Source organism: Bicyclus anynana, chromosome 13 (genome assembly GCF_947172395.1).
Source record: "Bicyclus anynana chromosome 13, ilBicAnyn1.1, whole genome shotgun sequence".
NCBI lineage: Eukaryota > Metazoa > Arthropoda > Insecta > Lepidoptera > Nymphalidae > Bicyclus > Bicyclus anynana.
In genome coordinates this window covers 13657894-13680641 of record NC_069095.1, presented here as the reverse complement: position 1 = coordinate 13680641, position 22748 = coordinate 13657894, and the positions used below count along the sequence as shown (strand labels likewise).

At 39.2% G+C, this 22748-nt stretch overlaps 1 protein-coding gene across 1 annotated transcript; it reads left to right on the top strand.

The window, feature by feature from the left end:
- Positions 1-229: 229 nt before the first annotated feature.
- On the top strand, positions 230-22706 carry LOC112044495 (tyrosine-protein phosphatase non-receptor type 21). The gene is made up of 11 exons (XM_052885152.1): positions 230-2199; positions 3806-3972; positions 4441-4645; positions 8027-8160; positions 8725-9802; positions 11154-11561; positions 13292-13513; positions 14131-14301; positions 14798-14954; positions 15764-15921; positions 16666-22706. The coding sequence occupies exons 1-11, from the start codon at positions 1567-1569 to the stop codon at positions 16792-16794; spliced, it is 3462 nt and encodes a 1153-aa protein (XP_052741112.1). The 5' UTR covers positions 230-1566; the 3' UTR covers positions 16795-22706.
- Positions 22707-22748: the final 42 nt, after the last annotated feature.

Here is a 22748-nt window from a genome sequence, read left to right as displayed (position 1 = left end):
AGCATATCCCCTCCCCTGGGTCGTTAAAATAGGTTTATAATGATGAACTATGATGATTACCTATATTTTGATGAAACAAACTGATAATTTCTTCTGAAATAGTAGTATTCCTAGTTACTCTGTAGTGGCAACACTGTAACTGGCAGCTGTCATCACGGAGTCCTGTCACTGTCAGACTCACGTCACAATCACAAACGGCTAAATGTCACCGTCAGTTAGTCAAACTGTCATTTGTCAATTGTGATTAGAGATGGGTAACTCATTATTTTTACATGAGGTTGAGGGAGGACGAGGTGAGGTGCTCGCGAGGACCTCGTGAGGACCCCTCATTTGAGGCGAGGAGTCGTACGCAATGCATCGCGACGCGCCGAACTCGCCGATGGCCGATAGTCAGTGGAATGTCGGAGGCGAGGCGAGGGGCGGACGGGGGCGTCAATTACTATAACTTGCGATAAGGATTTTTTCGTCTCTCTCCCACACATCTTTTCTTTCAGTTATTATTTTTTGACTGCAAAAATAAACGAAATACGAATCAATGACACTAGATTACAAATCTAATACTCATGTTTTTAGGGTTCATAATTCAATATCATAGTTAAAGTTTAGAGTTCATAGTATTTATAAAATATTTTTTCTATATTTTGTTTTGATTTTGAGTAATAATAATAATATTAGTTTACCTATGTTGATCTTGGAGGTGCACGTATTTTTAATTAATTCGTCTTTTGTGTTTTCTTGTACTTATTTGCATGTTTTAATATTGTTGGTGTTGTGGTGGATATACTGGTTGCTGGTGTTGGTTTTACCTTTCATATTATATATATATTCTACATATTTGGCGGGATAATGGCTCCAACAGTAAAAAAATCGAAAACTTGGGAGTTTTTTAACCCTTGGGATTTGGGAGAATATAAGGCTAAATGTACAATTTGCATGAAAATTTTGTCGCACAAGGGTGAAATGTACTACGCAATAAATAAGCAGGTGGTTGTTCATAAGATAAATAGAAATATGAACAATGGCGATTCACTGTCACTCGCTCACTTAGTGCATTCAATCGCTCGACTCAATACTCACTCGTACTCGCGTCTATACATCGCGTATTAAGTCAATACTCAATTTGTCAATGTCAATTTTCAAGTGAGGACTGAAGAGTGAAGTGAGGTGGTTCAATGTTGAAATTTGAGGAACTCTTTCATTTTGCAATCACGAGTACCTCAAACGAGGCGACTCATGAGTGAGGGACTCATCTCTAATTGTGATGGCCGCAACATTGTAAAATTCCAGTATTTTTTTATTTATTGTGTTTACTTGGCATTTTTTAATTCTTTCCATATAAATCCAGCCTTAAAGGACTTTAAACGATTTCTTGAAATAAACCAATGTTATTGACAAATCGCAACCACAACGTAACTGTAGGATTGAACAGTGTGAAATAAAAATATGTGGCGCGCGTAACAAGTAACGGACGCATCGTCGTTTCCCTACATTCTTGTGCCATAAATGTATTAACGTTACGTTTGTTTCGTGATGTTATTGCGAATCGGGGCCGGGTAGAGTCGGAAGATGCCTTTCAAGCTCAAGTTGAAGAAGACGAGACAGTACAATGTGGCATCGAAGAGTCTCTTCGTCATCAGCATCGAGCTGTTGGACGGCGGTGTGGCAGACTGCACCCTGTCGGTCGACAGCACGGGGCAGGAGTGCTTGGACAACGTGTGTCAGAGGCAGGCGATCAACCAGCCCGAGTTCTTCGGCCTCAGATACGTGAACAGAAGCCAGCAACCGCGATGGGTCCAGTTGGACCGCCCGCTGAAACTGCAGCTCGACAAATTCGCGTCATCCCACCAACTGTACTTACGCGTCATGTACTACGTCATATCTGGAACTAGTCTTATCACAGATGAAGTCACTCGCTACCACTATTTCTTACAATTGAAGAACGATTTAGTGGAAGGGAGGATAATATGTGATTGCCAACAAGCAGTGGTGTTGGCGTCCTATAGTCGGCAAGCGGAATACGGAAATCATGATCGGGAGCGTCATACAGTGGAATACCTGAAGAATTTGTTGATGTTCCCCAAGCAAATGCTGGATGGAGGGCAGATTATTGACAGCAGTAGTCTCGCCGAGACGGGGCGGCTGGAGTGGCTGACGGCAGCAGTGATACAGCATCACATGTCACTGCATAATATGCCTCAGGTAAGTCTGATTATTATTGTGAAGAAGGGGAAAGCCCTCATAAATCCTCAGTAGATACCCAAACTATACCGGCCAGTTAGTTACTTAACTGACTCAAGAATTACTTTTAGACTAAACTTAATAATGTTATCATATCAGCAATTATTTTATGGTTATAGAGAGTATGATATTTACTTCTTTTTATTTGAAAATTGCTCTGAAATTGTGACAATGCCTCAGAATGTTATTCAAATCTGGATGTTATTTTAAATCACTGTTAACATCAAAGATATTAATGAAGCCAGGGAAGCCTTACAGAATTGTTTAAATCTGATTAATTGGTGTATGCATCAAAGTATATAGCATCCAAGTGGCTTTCAAATTAGATTTTGATTTCACAGTGTCTACAAATTACAGAGCAAATAAGTAATTTGTAATACCTACATATTATTTTGCAACATAATAATGTTATGATAATAATTTTTTTAATAATTAGCTATGTTTTTCTATTAAAATAGGCATTTACCATAAAAAAATGCTTTGTATGACGTCCACTGTATGATGTGTTTGTCAATTGCATTCAGGCTTCAATGTCATTATAAATGTATTCCACTGTAGTTCAAACACAGGGAATCTATAAAGAATACTATTTATTAGATCTAGATAAAACTTTAACAACAATGGCAAGATATCTGCCCTCATTCTTACCCTGAATGTCCATAGATTCATTGTATGGGAGCCATGAAATGAAGCTATTATATGCAGTATTCATTATCTTCACACAATAAAGGTCAAGTTCAAGAATGAAAATAGTGAAACTCCATGGTATATTTGTTTTATATAGGTTCATGTTTTTGTGAAGAAATTACAAAACCTCAATAGCTCAGCGTTAAAAGAGCCGCCCGGCGGTTTTTGGCGGTCTCTATGGCACAGTGATATGCACAGTGCATTCACAAGACGTAGGTCCTGGGTTCGATCCCCGGCTGCTGGACTATTGTCGAACACACTTTTAGTCTCTTTTGAGTAAAGAAGGGGAATAGAAATATTGGTATACCTTTGACTGTAGTACATTGGTGTACTTTTACTGTATATTAGCTAAACTGTTGTTTGCTTTGGTAATTTAAAATACCCTATTATATTTATATAGTAAATATTGTGTAACTATATGAGTGAAAGCATATTGGTATTAATAAAGCAAACAATCAGTTTTCATATAATTGCTCAATGCAATCATGCAATGCTATGCTTGATGAATATGTATTTTATTAACTTGAGCAATGCAGTAGTAATTGTAAATAGTTATTGTATATTATAATCTATTGAGATATGATTTTGTACATAATACACAATGTCCCTTGTGTAAATTTATAAAGGCAATGTTAGACATGTCCTCCATTTTCCTTTAGTATACATGATTGAATTCAACCATCGCCAATGCTCTATTTAAAATAGAAATTGTATTTTTATGTTTTACTTTATTGTAGTGATCCATTTGATACTAAAGTAGAAAGCCATTGAAATGACCAGCAATGTCTTGCAGGGACAGGCTATCCCGAGCTGTAGTCATAGAATGTAACACTATAGAGGCACCCTTGAAGTAAGTTAACAGTGATTTGTCCCTCCCCAGGCCCAAGCGGAGGAGGGATTCATCACAACGTGCCAGCAGCTGCGCGGCTATGGACAGGAGATGTTCGCGGCGCGCGACAAGCGCGACCAGAGCGAGGTCACCATCGCCATCTCGCTGACCGGCATCCGCGTGCTCGGCGACACCAGCGACACGCCGCACTTCTACCGGTGAGCGAACTGACTATCGTTTTTTACACTGTATTATTATGCTACAGCGATTGACTGCTTGATATAGATAAAAAAATAGATACACTTTACAGTGGAATGTGCTTGCGCAGGAAATGCCTTCACTCCTTCCAACTTAAAGATATTGATAGGAAAAACTGAAGCTATTAGAAACGCATTCCGCAAACACAACGGTCCTGAGATGTCGGCAGGAGAATTATAGGTCAACAGCTAATCGAGCAGTTCAGTCCAAGCACTAGCACAGTAAGACACGGACAGCACAATATGTATACCTGAGTTGTACTTTCATGTTGTTTATGCGCTAATTGTCTCAGAAAAGTACTGAGCTTCTAATGGTGATGAAGTAAATGTTTTGCATGTGGGCATGAAAGACGGAGGGAAGTTCATCTCAAAGTTATCACCTGTAGCGACTAGTGTTTCACCAGTGATTACCCGGTAGATCTGTTGCAGGTGGATGGACATCACCAACGTGATCAACCACAAGCGCACGTTCAGCGTCGAGTGCCAGCAGCAGGGCGAGTCGGCCACGTTCGCGCTGCCGAGCCCCGAGGACGGCAAGTACGTGTGGCGCACGTGCGTGCTGCAGCACACCTTCTACATGCGCCACCAGGGCGCGCTCAACGCGGCGGCGGACGAGCACCGGCCCAAGTTCCAGGTGAGGCGCCACGACTAGCTGACGCCGCGCGGTTTCACCCGCGTGGTTCCGTTCCCGTAGGAATACGGGGATAATATATAGCCGATAGCCTTCGTGAGTAGCTTCATCTCGATGAGACAATCAACTTTTTTATTTACGAAAATTCCTTTTTCTGGTAGCTAACTGAGCTACCAGGAAATGAAAATTTCTGAACGCCGGAACGAGATAATGTACCACGCAATTTGTAGGACATTGTGGCTGTTAAGTTGTATAACTATTAATTAATCATCAGTAACAAAAACATCTGGTTAGTAATAACTTTTGATAAACTACCCTCCTCCCAACTTGTATCAATAACGAGGTTATAATCAGTTGTAAAAAATGCCTCTCTTTGTTCGATTACTTTTAACTGCAATCGAATTTTAAAACACCCTATTATGGAACCATGTTATATTGTAATCTATAAATTAAATCAATGTTATTTTTTATACAACTTGAAGCAACGCAGCACAACCACTCACCACGTTCATAATAATTACGTGGACAGCGCTCATAATTACTAATTAGTGTAAAACGTCAAGATTTTCACATTCATTCTTGTCAAGTTGATTTAATACTCGATGAGTTTCCCGGTGGGCGGCATTGGATCATTGCTCGGTTCCTCCTTGCGTCACACGAGCGATTCACTTCCGCAACAAGTTTCTAGAGTTCCGCGCACAAATGAGCTAACTACCTCTACGAGTTTGCCCATTTAATTAATGAAAAAAACCGGCCAAGATGTCGTGTCGGACTTAGCGCAGTGTAGGGTTCCGTAAATTGAGTTGCACTTTGATCCTTTATGTAATGCACAAAAACACCAATTACGATACCCCACACCATGGGATAGACGATAAAAAATTCATCCTCACTTTACATGTAGGGAAGGGACACCTGCTACCCCCTTCTTTTTACTACTTTATATACATAATCTGTACCAAATTTCAGCTTTCTAGTTTTAACAAACTCGTGAGTTATCTTACTGACAACTTTATCTTTTTAATTAACAACGGATTTAGTATGCAATTTTTGATTTCCAATTACCACCCTATCATCGGAGCATGTTAAGCCTTTGTTCCTACATCGTTTTAAGTTCCATCTAGTTATGAAATGACATTCTCGCGTCCGTGTTTCTTCATCAACATCATCATTATTTTCATAGCAGGCAATATTCATTTCACTTTCAAAAGGACAGTGATCTAATCTATCTATCTATTGGGATGTAATTAGGGTTGTAAACCGAAGCCTAGCCTTGACACGATTTACCTATGTCTACGACAAAATTCTTGGTAATAAAGATAAGGGTTTTATTATCACTTATTTATTATCCACATTACTCATAGATGGAGAAAATTTAAATGTAAACAACCAATTTTAAAAAAACTTGATTAAAAGACATGCTTTTATAATATCATCAAAAAGAATTTTTTTTTTAATTAAATGTACTTTTTAATTTTGATAAATTTTAGTATTGAAATGCCGTTCAGGAAGTGTTATTTAACTCTGAATGATTGTTGTAACGAGCTCTTATTATTGTACAAGTATATATTATAGTAATTAGATCTTTTGTATAAAAATCTTAGTTCCTATTAGCCCCATAGCCCATGGCAGTAAAGTCGAACTGATTTCCCGCGTGTGAAAGCTTGTAACAATAAACTAATTAACTGTAACAGGTAACCTCGCGACCTTTGGAAATTTAAATACAGCAGAACATAAGTTTCCTTTACTTTCCTTTCGTCTAGCGATCTATTTTAAATAGATCTTTAAGAAAATATTTATGATCCACTATTTATAAACTCAAAATTACATACATAGTTATTAAACTTAGAATAGAATTTAATTAACCTTAACTTGGCGTGAAGTAAATTGACATCTAAGTATGTTTATCATCTATCTTTAAAAAGCCTCAATAGCTCATCGGTAAAGCGGTCGGATTCATCACCGAGGGGTAATTGTTCGATCCCTGCCCTGTTGAACTATTGGTGTACCCACTCCTAATACAGTCTTTCCCGACTATTTGGAGGGAAATGGTGATATTTAAAAAGATATCATGGCAAATATTCTTTTAAAAAATCTATAATTGTGATAGAAGTTAAATCTATAATTGTGATAGAATTAAAATGGAAAAGATCCATTTTAATGGGCAACTTTTTCTTAACTCCATCGATTGAATGAAACAAAACTTCTACAAAAGTGAATCTCATAAATGCCAACATATTTTTCATTCAACTTTTTGTCATTAGACTCTGCAAAAAACTACCGTTAATTAAAAATAAATCCGATTCAATTGTTACTCGCTAATTAGCAATTGTAATTGTCGTGCGGCGATGCGAGCCGGCGCGGCGGCATGTCGTGGATGGCATGTCTAATCACTGATAAGATCGCCTGATACGCACGCCGCATGCTCGCTTCTGTAATGCTTTTACGCCTCAGTCAAAGACATGGTGGAGATTTAAGACATTCTCACTCTTGGCTGTATGAGCTGATGAGCTGATAATAGATATTAGATCATCAGCTTATAGAGCCAAGAGAGAGGATGTCTTAAATCTCCACCATGTCTTTGGCTAGATATGATAGAGGATATAGAGGATGTCTAGGATAAGGTTGCCTTTTTCATCTAGGAGAGAGGAGTTTTTATTTAGGGAAAAATGCCTTCTGAAGTTTTGCTGATTGTTTAAAAAAGTCCGACTTGCGCGGACTAAAACAACCTCTTTTGAAGGCAGCACGGAATATATGGTAGAGCATGCATGAAGTGATATCTCATCATGAGCTAGGCCTCCTCAACTCAATTAACTTTTTTATTTAACTTGATTCCATGCAATGGATGCAATCTATCTCTATGTCTAATTTTGTCAAGATCAATTCAGGAGTTAAACAAACTTTACTTTCGCAATTGTTTCTATTAATAGCTCTTAAACTATATAATTAATCAGTAGCAACACTGTTAGAATAGAACGCATAACTTACAACTATTTGTAATTGATTTACGAGCGCGTAACCTGCAGAGATGGCGTGTTGTGTGGGTGTCGTGGAGTTCGACAAACTGCTTACGTTTTTTGTCACTGATGACAAAATTATTTTTATCATTCCATTCTAGTAGCATCTATGATTAGTACATGCCATTTTTATAATTTGTGATAAACGTCTAGGGATGCCCAAAAGGCTATAAGGAACTAAAGCGAGATAGAAGACCATGCACACTGAGGTGGGAGGGCAATTTTTTATGAATTATGCATGTAAACTTAACAATATGTACTAGTAATAAGTTTATTGTCTATTAAGTGTTTACTTTTATGAATAAAGATTATTATTACTAAAAAAACTGCTGCCACTCTTCACTTCAAAGTTTGCTATTTCCTTGTCCAGCAAGAGCACGGTCTGTCAGAGAGTCGCGAGGAGCTGGACGTGGCCTCCCGCCTGGAGCCGCTGACGGCGGCGCACCGCGCGCACTCCACCTCGTGCCTCGAGCTGGCCGACAGCCGCCCGCATCCTCGGAACAGGTATACTGCCATTGCTTGTGGGGACGTCCAGCATTAAGATGCGCAATGAATTAGGTATCAGCAGGAAATTAGGGATGCAGTGGCAGAGCATTGCCCTGCGTGCACCTCTCTCGCAGTCGCCTCACACATTTTGATCTGAGCGTATTTTAATGTACGCGTAGCAACATCTGCAGCTGAATTCCAAGGCGTAAACTTCACATCGAACTCAGCCGGTAGAAGACATACCTACCACCATACCATATAGAGCGATCCAGGGGGACTTCTCCTCATGATCGCCTTATGGACTGATAGAGTGAGTGATATGATTTTTTTGATAAAAGGTTGTAAAAGAAGTTAGCTGGTAAAAATACGCAGTAGGCCTAGATGCGACCCACGACATAGTATATCGTAAAAACAATGTGACATACTGTCTTCACGAGACAATGTGACATATTGTCGACTAATAGTGCCATACCGGAATATAGCTCTCTTTCGTTGTGACAGGATGAGACAATATAAATCTTGTAAGTCGCATGTATCTACTGGAAATTTGATAGTAGAGTGTTATGACGCAATTGATCGCAGAGCGCTGCTACCGTCGTACCGGCCGGCGCCGGACTACGAGACGGCCATCCAGCACAAGTACCAGCAGCAGCGGGCCGAGGCGCAGCTGCGCTACCAGGCGCACCACGCGCACTCGCAGCTGCTGGCCGGCTCCGCGCCGCCGCTGCTGTACGGCTCGCACCCCGACATCCACCGCCACTACCCGGACGTCACCCGCCACGCCGTCAGCCAGCAGGCCGCCGACGACTACGCCTACGGCATCAACTTCGTCGGCAACTACCCCATGGCCGTCAACCCCAACGTCCAAACCGACCACGCGCTCCACTACGTCAACGTCTACAAACCACCCCCTCCATACCCGTCCAATGGCTTAGCTTCAAATTCGACCCCAGACTTGGCAGTCGCCAGCCAAGCGTTAAACTACCACCGAGGCTACATCAACTCCCACGTGTCCGGCTCTAGTCCCGATTTAGTCTCAACCCGAACAGCTTTAAACCGTCAGTACTTGGGTTACGTCAACCCCGCCCACAGTGTAGTCAACTACCAGCGACAGAACATCCTCCCGGCGACGCACGGCACCTACAACAACCTGAACTCCGTCCTGGAACCCAACCCTCACATCATTATCGACCCCCACCACGTGTCCGACAACATACAGAAGGTGTATGACGAAAGAGGGAACATCATGTACTCGATGCCGATGAGGAGGATATCGTACCAGAGGCATCTTGTGCTTCCGCAAATCAAACACAACGAAACCCAGGAGCCTATATACGAAAATGTGCCATTGCCGTGGCAGAACGAAGCGAAATTGGCGATACGCGAGCGCGCCCAAAGTCTCACGACCACAGATGAAATTTCAAGGTTAAACGAGAGAAACAGCAGCCATCCAACGATCAACAAGTACGGCAATATGCAGCCGACGCCCGCCATGCCACATTACGTGTCCAAAATCGACAACGACAGTCACTACGTGAACGCGCAAATAATCAAGGGCGTGCGAGAGTCCAGTTTGCCTAAAGACTTGAATGTATCTGTGAACAAACCAAACGAGATTAACTTGAGCATAGATCGGATATCCTTGAAAAACGAAGAGAAGGTATGTATGTTTTTAACACGCTTTACTCGTAACTATGTACCTATGTAAGAAAATCAAATCTTGGAATCTTAATTTGACCCACTTCCCGGTCTTAGGATTAAGATGAAATTTTGGACACGCTCTGAGTTCTGATGAATTTGATTTGATTGAATACATGACTAGCTAAAAAACGTCACTACAAATCCGATATGGCGGTCTCTGTTTGAAATCCACCACCCATGATATGGATATTAAATGAAAAGGTTTGCTGTCAGGAATACAAAAAAATATTTTCAACAATTTCATTTTTAATCTGTTGCAAGTATGACATAAATTAGTTTTAAAATGAAATATTTAATTAAGTACTGCTTTATATTTTCACGCAATTGTAGTCAAACGTAGAGTGTACAACTGTACACACACAAATATATACAGGAAGAAATTTTTTCAAGTACGGATATTTTTATATTTTGTACATAAACAAAATTTAATGAACACGTATTTTTTCTTTTTTTTTTTAACTCAACAATAACAAAGTTATCGTTAGCTAAAGTTTAAACATTTAAACAGAATTTGAGGGTCACCCTATCGCTGTACTAAGTAATAGCACAGTAATAGGCAACTACAAAATCAGCTGGTAGGTACTAGGTTAGCGAGCGCCCGCGCCGAGGGCCGTTGACCTTTCTACGTTTATTTTTGTACCTATTATTTTTTATAATAATTAAAGGTCGTCACTTTTGAGTTGAGTATCGATTTTCCCTTCATACTTTATTGGGCTTAGGACCATCAATAATGCGTAGTAATAATAAAAATTATAAACTTTCGATTGGAATAATGAAATACAAATGATGATTATTATTACGCAAACTTTTGCATTAAAGGATGATTCGACTTAAATGCGCAAGCGACGGCAGATTGTCTGTCACTGGTCGCCCATCGGCAATTCGGCAGGCGTCCTCAGGGATTTTTCGATCCCCTCACCCCTGCCACCCCCGTCAGCCGAAGCCGAAGCGATATGACTACTGCCGGTATTTCTTTGTCGGCGTCTTACAAAGTGCCGCCAGCAGTTGCGCAGTTTGTTTGGGAATGTGTCCATTATTTTGTTATTTCTGAGACATAAATTGAAAAAAAAAATTACATAAAATGTATCGAACTGTTTGTAGATTTATGTTCTATTAATGATACAGAACCACGAAAAAAAATGTCCGCACTAAAGTCCGAATCACCCTGTATATACACGAGAATAAAAACTCATTATGTCTGTTTCCAATGGCCTTGAGACTAAAAATACTCTATTAATTATCGGGGGGTTTTCAAAATTTTCAATTTTATACTACATTCCGCAAATAATTTTTATCTTATTTATTTGAAGGATTTCGACGAGACGCCATACCAAAGTCTGTCGACACACAAAGTGTCGAACAACAACACGATCAGCAAGTCGGTCGACAACGTGACGTCGATCAGCATCGCCGACATCCTCCCAGACAGCAACACGTCGCAGAGCAGCGCGACGGACAGTGCTCTATCGAGTTCGCTCGTGAACTCGACTTACAGCACCAGCATAGAACTAGAAGGAAGCAAGACTAACATCACGAAAGAGAAGAAGCGCAGAAGATGGGGTGTGTTCATGGGGAGGGGTAATAAAAATGTGGAGGTGAAAAGTGCTACTTTGGGGCGAGATCGGGCGAAGGCCGGCCAGCCCGCGAACAAGCACCGCTGGTCGACCGGCCTGCCGAAGTTCCAGCCCCTACCGCCGAGCATTACCAAAGAAACTTTGGTAGGTTAACTATTTATTTATTTATTTTACGACAGGTTATGACAATTAAAATTGAGTTTTACAAAACATGGATTAGTCAAGTTGTTGTGTCATAGACCCACTTATAGCTTACCTCAACATGCGTAATTTAGTAAATAAAATAAAAATAGCCTTTATTCTCTGATTGCTGAATATATATGATATACCTAATACTATTACTTAATTTATACACCAGAGCAATCAGGTTGTCCTTTGACATAGGCCTCCTCCAGACTTTTCCACTCTACTCGATCTCTGGCCTTTCCTCACCATCCTTTCGGCAGGTCATCCTCCCATCTCATTCATCATAATCATTAAAAGAAGGATAATAAGTAGCCTATGTGGTAATCCAGGCTATAATCTACCTCAATTCCAAATTTCATTTAAATTTTTTGAAATTTTATTTTCATTATTTAGGAGCGAAAATCCTGAAAACCGCTTGACATAGGAAAATGAAATTTGGCAGGTAGATAGTTTATAGTTAAAGACGACCGTTAAAAACGGAATTTGCGATATGGCCGGATTAAGGAGGTTTAAGAGTGGATAAAGTCGCGGGCGTCTGGTGTTTGATTATTCTTTAATAAAAATTAACTTGTTTAATATTACATCCTTTTAGCTAATGTGAAATTAGATTAATAGCGGTGTTTTACTTGTTTTTTATCTTGTAAAATGCGTCACGGCAATAAAGATATGGATAAGCATTAAAATTTACTACAATTTGAGTAAAAAATGTTAAAAAGTATGTCAAATTATTAAGTGTTCTTTAAACAGACTAAAATAATTATGTCTATGTTTCTTAACTAAATTTTTTACCAAGTAATGTTTCTACTTATCCTCTTCTTCAAATCATATTGATTATTAATATATTTTTTTAAATAGATATGTCCTTATAATATCGTTATCATACAAGTATATCGAAACTCATTAAAACATGTGTTCATCAAAACAAACTAAACATCAATAGATGCGTCACTAATGGGTACATTTTATATTAAATTGCAATTGATATACGATATGATGATAAGACACGGTATGACTATGAACCTTTCAATATATACTATTTTTGTTTTACAATATCAAACATAGGTCGTATTTCTTTAAAATAGGTTTTTCTATCGCTGGATGTTGATGGTTTACTTTCTACTATTGACTTTTAGGGACTTCATCGTGTCGGCTCTGGTCTTGAGTTTTCTTCATCTAACTAAACGTTAACCATGTATTCAGCCGAGTGTTTACCATCCCGTAGGAATACAGGGATAACATGTAGCCTATAGCATCCGGGGATAGTGTAGCTTCCTAACAGTGAAAGAATTTTTCAAATTGGTTTAGTAGTTTCAGAGCCTATTCATTGCAAACAAACAACCAATCAAATTACTCCTCTTTATAATATTAGTATAGATTAGCCATTAACTTTTGTTAAATATTAGGTGGAGTTAGCTTTCCGGAATAGAATATTTACGAGTGTTTTTGAATCAAGTTTATGATGATTATGATCTACATTTTCTTGGGCGCTCTTGGAATTTCATCATGTCAGCCCAATTTAAGAACTCACTACGCGGTTAAGCATTCTATAGAGACGATAAGGAACTCAGACCTATAACGCAGCTCTAGTGTGGTTTGTCAGGGTGGTGGGATTTCAGAATTTGGCTCCAGTGAGTGCGATGACCTTGAAAACATGTTTTTATGCAAAGCAATCCATTTTTCGCCTTCAGTGCCAATTACTAGAACGCAAGATGTCGGACGAGCAGCTCGCGTTCGCGTTCGAGCAGATCCCCAAAGGGCGCGAGCGCGACGCGGAGCACCGGACGGCGCTGCTGCCGCAGTACGCGCCGCTCAACGGCCACAGCGACAGCCTGCCGTACGAGGACAACCGCGTGCGCCTGCACCCCACGCCCGGCAACCCGCACGGGTACATCAACGCGTCGCACGTCACGGTCAGTTTATTCTACTCAAAAAAACGCCACGCATAAGTCGGACCATCGGCGCTGCTGCCTTACGCACACATATTGACAAATAGACTTTTGAACGAACGTATGCTTGACGATTGGCTGCAGAAAGTGAGAGTTTTCAATTCAATTATACAAAGTAGGCTTCTAAAAATTTAATAAGTGGAGAAAACAACAACGAATGGATTCACTTACGTAAGGAGTATTTTAAGCTATTATCTCCCACGTTTACCTCACATACTCATTATTCATCTTCACAGTAGTGGAAATTATGTTACCGGGTAAAAGCATCTCCCTTAATATCCAAAATTGTAGACTTTGTACATTTAATTTTCAATTAAAATAAATCATTGAACATTGTACTAAACTATCTTATTTTCTCGCAATCGTAGTGAAAAGCAGAGTGTAACACGTGGGGCTAAACCCATTATAAACTCGGTTTCTATTTAGGCGGCCCTAAACAAGTCTGACAGCGGTAAGTATGGTTTGAAAGCAAAAAGTCTTGTCTTGTGTGAAAAGCAAGAAAGCAGAATCGATCGACCAAAGAATTATGTAGATTTGCACAAATCTTTAGTGTAACATATGACTATTTCTTTGTACGGCAGATGACGGTAGGCAGCTCCCAGCGGTTCTACGTGATCATGCAGACCAACCAAGTGGAACATTCTGCGCTGATGTGGGAGTGCATCTGGCAAGTGGGGGCGCGAGTGGTGGCCATGGTGGGCGGGGAGCCGAGACACTTGCCCCCCGTGGACCGCGCCACCGACCTCGGACAGGTGAGTGCTAGGTTTTCCTCTGATCACCTTCAAACTCCATCATCAGACCCTGGATACTATCCAAAGACAAAGTACTCATCAAGACCGGTATGATGAGCCCAAAGTCGATGTGATTACTTAGTTTTGTTACAGATTTCCGATGGCTACCTTTCAGCTCCATCACCAGACCCTGGATGCTAATAGCATTTAGAGACAAAATACTTGTCAAGATGAATTAACGATATCAAACGTGATGGGGTCATGTCCTTTTATTACGTACTTCCAATTCCATCGTAAAGACAAAGTAATAATCAAGACGAATCAAACGAGCCCAAAGTCGATGCAGTTATGTCGTTTTATTACGGACTTCCTATGGCTACCTTCCAGATCCATCATCAGACCCTAAACACTATCTAAAGACAAAGTACTCGTCAAAATGTATCAAACTATTTAAAATTCGATAGGATTGCGTCGCTACTTTATCTCTTACCCGTTCTGACAGTGTTGTTGATGTCAGTTCCAAGTGACGTGCGGTCGGTGGTCCAAAGCCGCGTGGGGCGGCTCGGTGCGCGTGCGGCTGCGGCGCGCCGCGCGGTCCCGCAGTCTGTGGCACGTGCACTACAGCGACTGGCCCAGCAGCGCGCACACGCCCAGCGACGTCGCCGGCTTCCAGGGTGAGAACTATAGATACAGTCATACGAGCAGGGTTCGGGCAGAGAGAGGTAGAGCAAACCGTAGCTTTTGCGACCTCGACAAACGAATCATGTAGAATTTATACATATATACATACATTCTATATTTGTACTTCAAAAAAGAGCAATTCGAGCAACTAAAATCACGCGAGTCCCTTCGTCAAAAGTTTAAAGAAATAGGCATTTTAGCCTGTCAGTATATATATAACAGTATAGTTTATGTAAGACAAAATATTAATTTGTACAAACGAAAAGGAGATCTAAACCCACGTCTTACTAGACACGGGCATAAGTTAGTTATTTCTGCATATCGTCTCCAAAGAGTTAAAAAAATTTTTGTGGGTTTGGGTGTACTGTTATAGAAGATAACAAGATCCCCAAGACTGTGATGGACTTGCCAATGCACAACTTTAAGCAATGTGTTAAAAAACATTTACTTAGTCGAGGTTACTACACTATTGATGAGTTCCTTAACGACAAAGGTGCTTGGAGGCCATTGGATCAGCTTCCACCTTCACACAGGAAATAAAACTATAAGAAATTGTAATTGTTATCAATTGTAAATTATAATGCTGTATGACTTTTTCAAAAGACCAACTGTTGAGTTTCTTGCTGGTATCTTCTCAGCAGAATCTGCCTTCCAAACCGGTGGTAGAATCTTTACAAATAGTCAACTGACGTGTCAAAAGTGCTTGTAAACTGAGCCTACTTGAAATAAATGAATTTTGAATTTGAATTTAACATATTACTTAAATGCGTGCGTGATTTTTTTGTTTTGTTAAAAATTCCAGAGTTCATCTCAGAGGTGAACGGGCTGCGGCTGGCGTGCGAGGCGGAGGCGCACGCGGAGAAGTCTCTGGCCCGCAACGCGCCCGTCGTGTTCAGCGGCGCCAGGCCGGGGCCCGCGCTCGCCGCGCACCTCCTGCTGCACGTGGTGGACACCAACCAGGTGACTGAATCAGCTCGGAGGTGAACGGGTCATCACCAGCAAAGACTCCCCAGTTTCTGTCATCGCCCACATGGCCGCATACACACACATCCATGTTTATTTCAATTAAGTTTAGTTTACAAGCGTTTTTGAAACGTCAAACTGAACGTAAAGGTCGAAGAGAACCTTCAATTACTGTTTACTGTGCCCATAGTGATCAAGTGCCCACCCTAGAATTCTGGGCTACCGATTTAAAATTCTATGATGGACGCCAAAATCAATAGACCTTTTTCAGAAGCCAGCGTCCACAAACATTGTAAACGTTTCTATATTGAGTGTCGACTCTGCTCAGCATGTCAGGGGCCAGGCCCAACCTAGGAAATAATCCTATTTTTTTTTATTCTTTACAAGTTAGCCCTTGACTACAATCTCACCTGATGGTAAGTGATGATGCAGTCTAAGATGGAAGCGGGCTAACTTAGGAGGAGGATGAAAATCCACACCCCTTTTGGTTTCTACACGGCATCGTACCGGAACGCTAAATCGCTTGGCGGTACGTCTTTGCCGGTAGGGTGGTAACTAGCCACGGCCGAAGCCTCCCACCAGCCAGACCTGGACAAATTAAGAAAATCTCAATCTGCCAAGCAGGGGATCGAACCAAGGACCTCCGTTTTGTAAATCCACCGCGCATACCACTGCGCCACGGAGGCCGTCCTAGATACGCCAATGACTGTACCCAGCCTTACGTTGAGCGTCGTGTTCCAGGAGCTGGACATCCCGCGCACCATCGGCCTGCTGCACCAGCAGCGCGCCAACCTCATCGAGAACGTGCACCAGTACCGCTTCCTGCACCAGCTGCTGCTGCACTACCTCAAGCAGTCCAGACTCATCTGATCGCTCAACCAGTTACAGGTAGAGTTGGTAAGCTTTCTCGTCACCCTCGCCCCGCACACAGCAATACTGACGTGGGAAGTAGCGAGGGAAGTGAGCAGAGTCGTTGTGTGGCCACGATACTCGTCCTGCCCATCGCTCACAATGGGGTAGTTGACTCATATTGAAATGAATATAAACAACATTAATTTCGTATAGTACTTGGAAAAAACTTCGAAAATATACCAATTTTAATAGATTACTTTAGAAACTCAAGTCAAAAATATTTAATCTATTTTTCCATACACCAAAAACACCGTCGTCCATTTCGTGACGTCATAGTATTAGTAAACACACGTCGAATTAGAGGATGTCCGAATTTTCTCTTTAAAACGAAATGTAGTTAACAATACTTAACTGACGTAATAGACCATTCAGCAGCGTCTTCGCCCATTTAAATCAAAAGTTAATTTTAAAATGAAAACATAAATATTGGCTAATAGTGTCAAAAAGTGTGTGGACAAACAACATCGCGGCAGCTCGAGGGGCATTGTGTGACTGGCATTAAGTTGAGGTTTTTTGCTTTAACTGTTGTTGTAAATTGAATATCTCAAGTTATTAAGTGTTAGGAGAAAGTGTAGAAAGCATATAATAATTTAACTTTCTGACGATTCTTGAGCCCTGGCTTTGCCTGTACCTATTACTATAAACAAAGCAAAATCTCACAGTAAGGTCCCTTGTCCTTACTAATATCAGTAAATCACTGCTACATTATTATGGTCAGCACCGGACGTCCCATCTCCACCAACGACACCGATAAGCTGACGAACTTGGAGTTCATGAAATCGGAGTTCATAAAAATTAGTCTAGCTATGGCATACTTTTATAGCTTGGTAACTTCGTTCGTAACACTCCCGATGTTGCGCGCGGGCCGGGGGGCGTGTAGCGATGAATGAAAAACCCACGACTGATGCACGTTACTTCCAAGAACGCACGATTTCACAACTGCGCAGTCTTTCCCCCTGTCGCCCGCACATCATGGGAGTATTATCAACGAACTTGCTAGACTATAGTCTATATAGTTGTAAGACGAACTGTTGAGTTACTGTTGATCTACTATCAAATTACTAATGATTTTTAACAGCTTGCTTATTTATTAAAAAAATTATTAAAACTTTTAAAAGGGTTTAATGTGTGCCTAAAAACTTAATATATCCAAGTTGTAAAAAAACTACGAATGAAATTCATTTTATGGATGCAACTGCAAAATGATCTTGAGAATATACTATAGCGGAATTTATATATATAGCTGGCAAGTAATGTAATATTTTGTATTTTTAATGTCAATATATTGTTTTAATGAATTTAAAAATATATTAAATGAAATCTGTTCCCGCCATTAGGGCTAGTGTGTTTATTCGTTACAATGTTTCGTGTTAGTGTTTAAGTGAATCGTGCCTTAAGTCGAAGACTACTCGATCTGACCATATCACTAACTGAGTGCCTTCTTACTTTATAAACGCCATTATACTTTTTATTCAAAATAACTAATAGTTATAGGTAAAGAATAAAGTAATAATGCTAGACGCGCATGACTGATACTACATTTCAGATCAAGAGTTCATATTTAGTTATTTTTTCAAAGACATCTCTTTAACGTCGGAAGACTAACAATTTAAAAACAAACATATTAAAAATAGGAAAAATAATAGAAAATTATTAGTGAAAAGTAAACAAATTGGCAAATTGTTAAAATGTCATGCGCGTTTTTTGTTAATTTGCTTGATTACAAATCTTAATCTTCTAATAATAGTGTCGTTTTTTTTTCGCTTTATTGCCCTTAGAGAAGAATTAGATTTGTGACAATCGAATTTAACACTAAGGGTCCGCACACACGCAATAATATTGTCAATATTATTGACAATAGTAGGGTCAGGTAATCAAGTTGCCCCTAAGTAAATAATACTGTCATATAACCAGAGTACGACTTATTAACCTTACCCTACATATTGTCAAAAATATTGACAATATTTAGAACATGTGCGAGCACTGTTATATTGGATGTAGATGTGTGAAACAAGTTGTATTATTCAGTATTCATAAATTGTGTCAAAATAAGTATTTAAATATTTATTTATTATATTTGACTGTTAATATCTCAGTATAATAAAATTATGTAAAACGATAAGTATTTTCTGATTAAGTTTATAACTTTCTTAAAAGGTGTGTCTACACTGGATTATATCACTAATATGTGATTATTTGTTAACATTTCGTTGACATTCTAAAGGTCTGTCAGTTTACAGTGCATATATTTAAGTTTGGCTGTATATGATATTAAAATCTCTGTAAACAAAACAATATAGTCAAAGCTAATTTGCTTTTAACGTGTCTTCTAAACTTAACAACAGACGTAAATCTTAACATAAATGCTTACATTTCAAGCAGAATATTTTTTGTACCGTGATTAATTATTATTAACGCGTTTGGTGCGTGGCTGTAACTAACGTTAATTGCATATACATACGAGTAGAGGTCCGTTTATATTCTACAGACATTTAGCGTGCCAGACACGTGCCGTGGCAGACAAAATGATATTCTTCTGTACAGTGTTTATTAACGTATTTATATCTAACGTAACGCGTTGACCGAGACGGGCCGCGACCGGCCAGTATTCGCGGAAAGATTATTTTATTTTGTCTGTGCGGTTCATGTCTGTAGAATCCTTTTCATGAAACCTGAACTAAAATTGACAGCGCCTTACACAAATGACAACAAGACCGCCATTACCAAATGACAATGAGCGCCATTAAGACATTGGCGCCGCGTCTGGGGACTTCTATCATGAAAAGGACTTTAAGTGTCTTTTTTTTTAATAATAAATATACTTAAACAATACACATCACTATCTAGCCCCAAAGTAAGCATACAGAGTAGCTTGTGTTATGGGTACTAAGATAGTTGATATTGTAATATTCATATACACTTATATACTACATATAAATACTTATATAATATATAAATACACACAGACACTGGAAAAAAACCCATGCTCATCACACAAATATTTTCCAGTTGTGGGAATCGAACCCACGGCCGTGGATGCAGAAAGCAGGGTCACTACCCACTGCGCCACGCGGCCGTCACGTGTCTGTAGCTACCTGCTGGGCAGTGTGAATAGTCGGTGTCTGTGGGTGTCTGCCACGCTACTTGTCTGTGACGCACTGTGTCTGTAGATCTGGACCTTATTCGTTGCGCGCCATATTATAAAACAAAACGCATTACATGTCATAGTACAGTGTAGACTCACCTCTAGGTGCAGTGATGTGTTCATACTATATTTATCGATGTATTTGTTATCTAGTCCAAAGGCAGCTCCATAGTTTTGTATTATTATTAAGTTGAAATGTTGCGCAAAATTAGTTATTAATGATTTTATATTACTTTTTTTATTAATGTTTATTACACGATTTTTTTTTTACACAACTGACTAACATATTAAAAATGTAACATAGAAAGGAATAGCCATGTATACAAAGTGGTGAAACGATTACGACCTTAATTTCAACCACATATGGGGTATCGTGTAAGTAGTCTGTACGCCAATTTTTATTAATTTCTATGCAGCGGTTTAGCCACAGGATAAGTTTTTCACTTAAACAATTTTTGAACACGCTGTAAATGTATTACAAATACCTCACGAAAATTCACTAGGTCATTCACCTTGATAAACCAAAATAACAATTTAAAATGTGCGTTTTAAAAAATATTGGTAACTTACAAAAAACAAAAATCCTATTGAAATTTAGACCTAATGCACATAAGAATAAAAATTCTTATTATCTTTACCATACTTACCTACAATAATTATTCGGCACCACAAATTTTGTACCTATTTTTAATGTAAACAAACGAAAATTGCGACGTTGTCAATTGGGCACTAATAGTCCAGGATCCGGGGAACATTTTTACAGTTGATCACTACCAAGTTAATTTTATGTGAGTAGCTTTGTCTTGATGAGGCATAAATAACATTGAATTTGTAGGACAATATGGCTGAAAAGTTGTATAAATTAATAGTTATACAACTTATCACCCATATTGTCTTACAAATAGCGTGGTCAGTTATTTCGTTCCTATGCTCAGACATTTTTGTTATCTAGTAACTCTGTTAGCTACCAAAATAAATAATTTTCGAAAATTTACAAGTTGGGCGCCTCATCAAGACGAAGCTACTCACGGAAAATTAACTTGACAGTCATCAACTGTTAAAATATTCACCGGATCCTGGCCTATAAGGGCTTTCATTCAATATCATATGTTTTTAGCTAACTGTAGGTGTTTGGAAGATTTACTAAGTGGGAATAGGATAGAAATACATTTAGTGTTTTTGCTAGATTTGGTTCCCGGCGCGGGCGGCGTCTTTTGAATAGTGACTCAGTGAGTGATAGCCAGTTGCTACCCTTGCGCATTGTTTTATACAAATCAAACATTTCTTGTGATTTGTGTAGTTTTTTTTATTGTGAAGTGTGTTTTGGTATTGAAACATAATGCCACGTTTCGGTGATACTGCTACTGAGTATTATACCGATATCTCGCGACGTTGTAACATGTGTATTTTAATCAATGGTGGACATTTCCAGCATTTAAAAATTCAAGCTAAGTACTGTAAATACGTACGAGTACCTACCTATACCTATCATGTTTAAAATGTGTGAGTTTTGATGAGTAACATTTAACAACAATATCTACTCGTCTCGTGCGGCGTACAAAATACAAATTAATTAAATTTTGGCGCTCCCGCCCGCCGGCGCGGCGTGATTATTCTTATGTAGATAAGTACGTACAAGTGCATGAAAGAACTTTACGCACTACAAACGGACCGCCTAATAACCAAAAACTAGGAGACGCGATGTTGCCGCTTTTACCTATAGGTCACTTGAGGTTAGTTTTATATTATTATAAAGGATGTTGTGAATTTTTTAGATTATTTCCGAATTTATTTTGTTTGAAAATTTAGTTTTTTTATTTATTATACAATAATTAATTTAATCACCTAATCGTATTTTGATTGACTGTTAGCGATTGTGTATTAATTTAAGGTCGTATTCCTGGCACCACTTTGTATAGGGAAATACCCACACAATATATATTCAAGTTTAGTTATATCTCACGAAGATAGTTCAGTTTTAATTACAAACGTATGATCGTATTTAACTAAATTTTGATCGACGTAATGTGACGTAACGATTTTACGCACAATTAGCAGACGCTGCGGTTCTGCCCGCGTGGTTCCCGTTCCCGTAAGAATACGGTAATAAATTATAGCCTATAGCACCCGGAGATAGTGTAACTTCCCAACAGTGAAAGAATTTTATAAATCGATTTAGTAGTTTAAGAGCTTATTCAATGCAAACAAACATACAATCAAATCTTTCCTTTTTATAATATTAATAGAGATGTATGTACGCTTAATTATTCAAAAACGTGAATCTTCGTGAGATAAGCAGCCCATATACTCGACGTTGTCAATATGTAGCAAGGTAGGGTCAGATGCTACTTTAGCTGCCCTTCCTTACTTATTGTCGATAATATTGATAATATTATTGAATGTGGGGAGCACCTATAGGGTGACCCATACGTGCTCCCCACATTCAATAACATTGAGTGACGTCAGTGTAATTCGAACCATGGTTTATTCCGTGTTTCATAGTTCTGATGGAATTTTGAATGAAAACTGTGACTTCCAATCTGTCAAAATAAAATCACTCATTAAATAATAACAGCCTATATAATTTTGTAAAATACAAGATTTATGTATGGAATGGATGTAATATATTATTATGTATTGTTTTCTATTAATCTGATGATGTAATATGATTTTTTTTATACCTGCGTTTTTAATGAATGAGAGTAATAAAATATTAATTAATAATGCTAACTTGTGTTATTTAGAAAAACGATTTTTTTTCTAGTAC

Coding starts and splice junctions, on each gene's coding strand:
- LOC112044495 (XM_052885152.1), top strand. CDS start 1,567: ATGCCTTTCAAGCTCAAGTTGAAGAAGACGAGACAGTACAATGTGGCA. Junction 8,161..8,724: donor CGCCCGCATCCTCGGAACAG/GTATACTGCCAT, acceptor AATTGATCGCAG/AGCGCTGCTACCGTCGTACC. Junction 11,562..13,291: donor GCATTACCAAAGAAACTTTG/GTAGGTTAACTA, acceptor TTTCGCCTTCAG/TGCCAATTACTAGAACGCAA.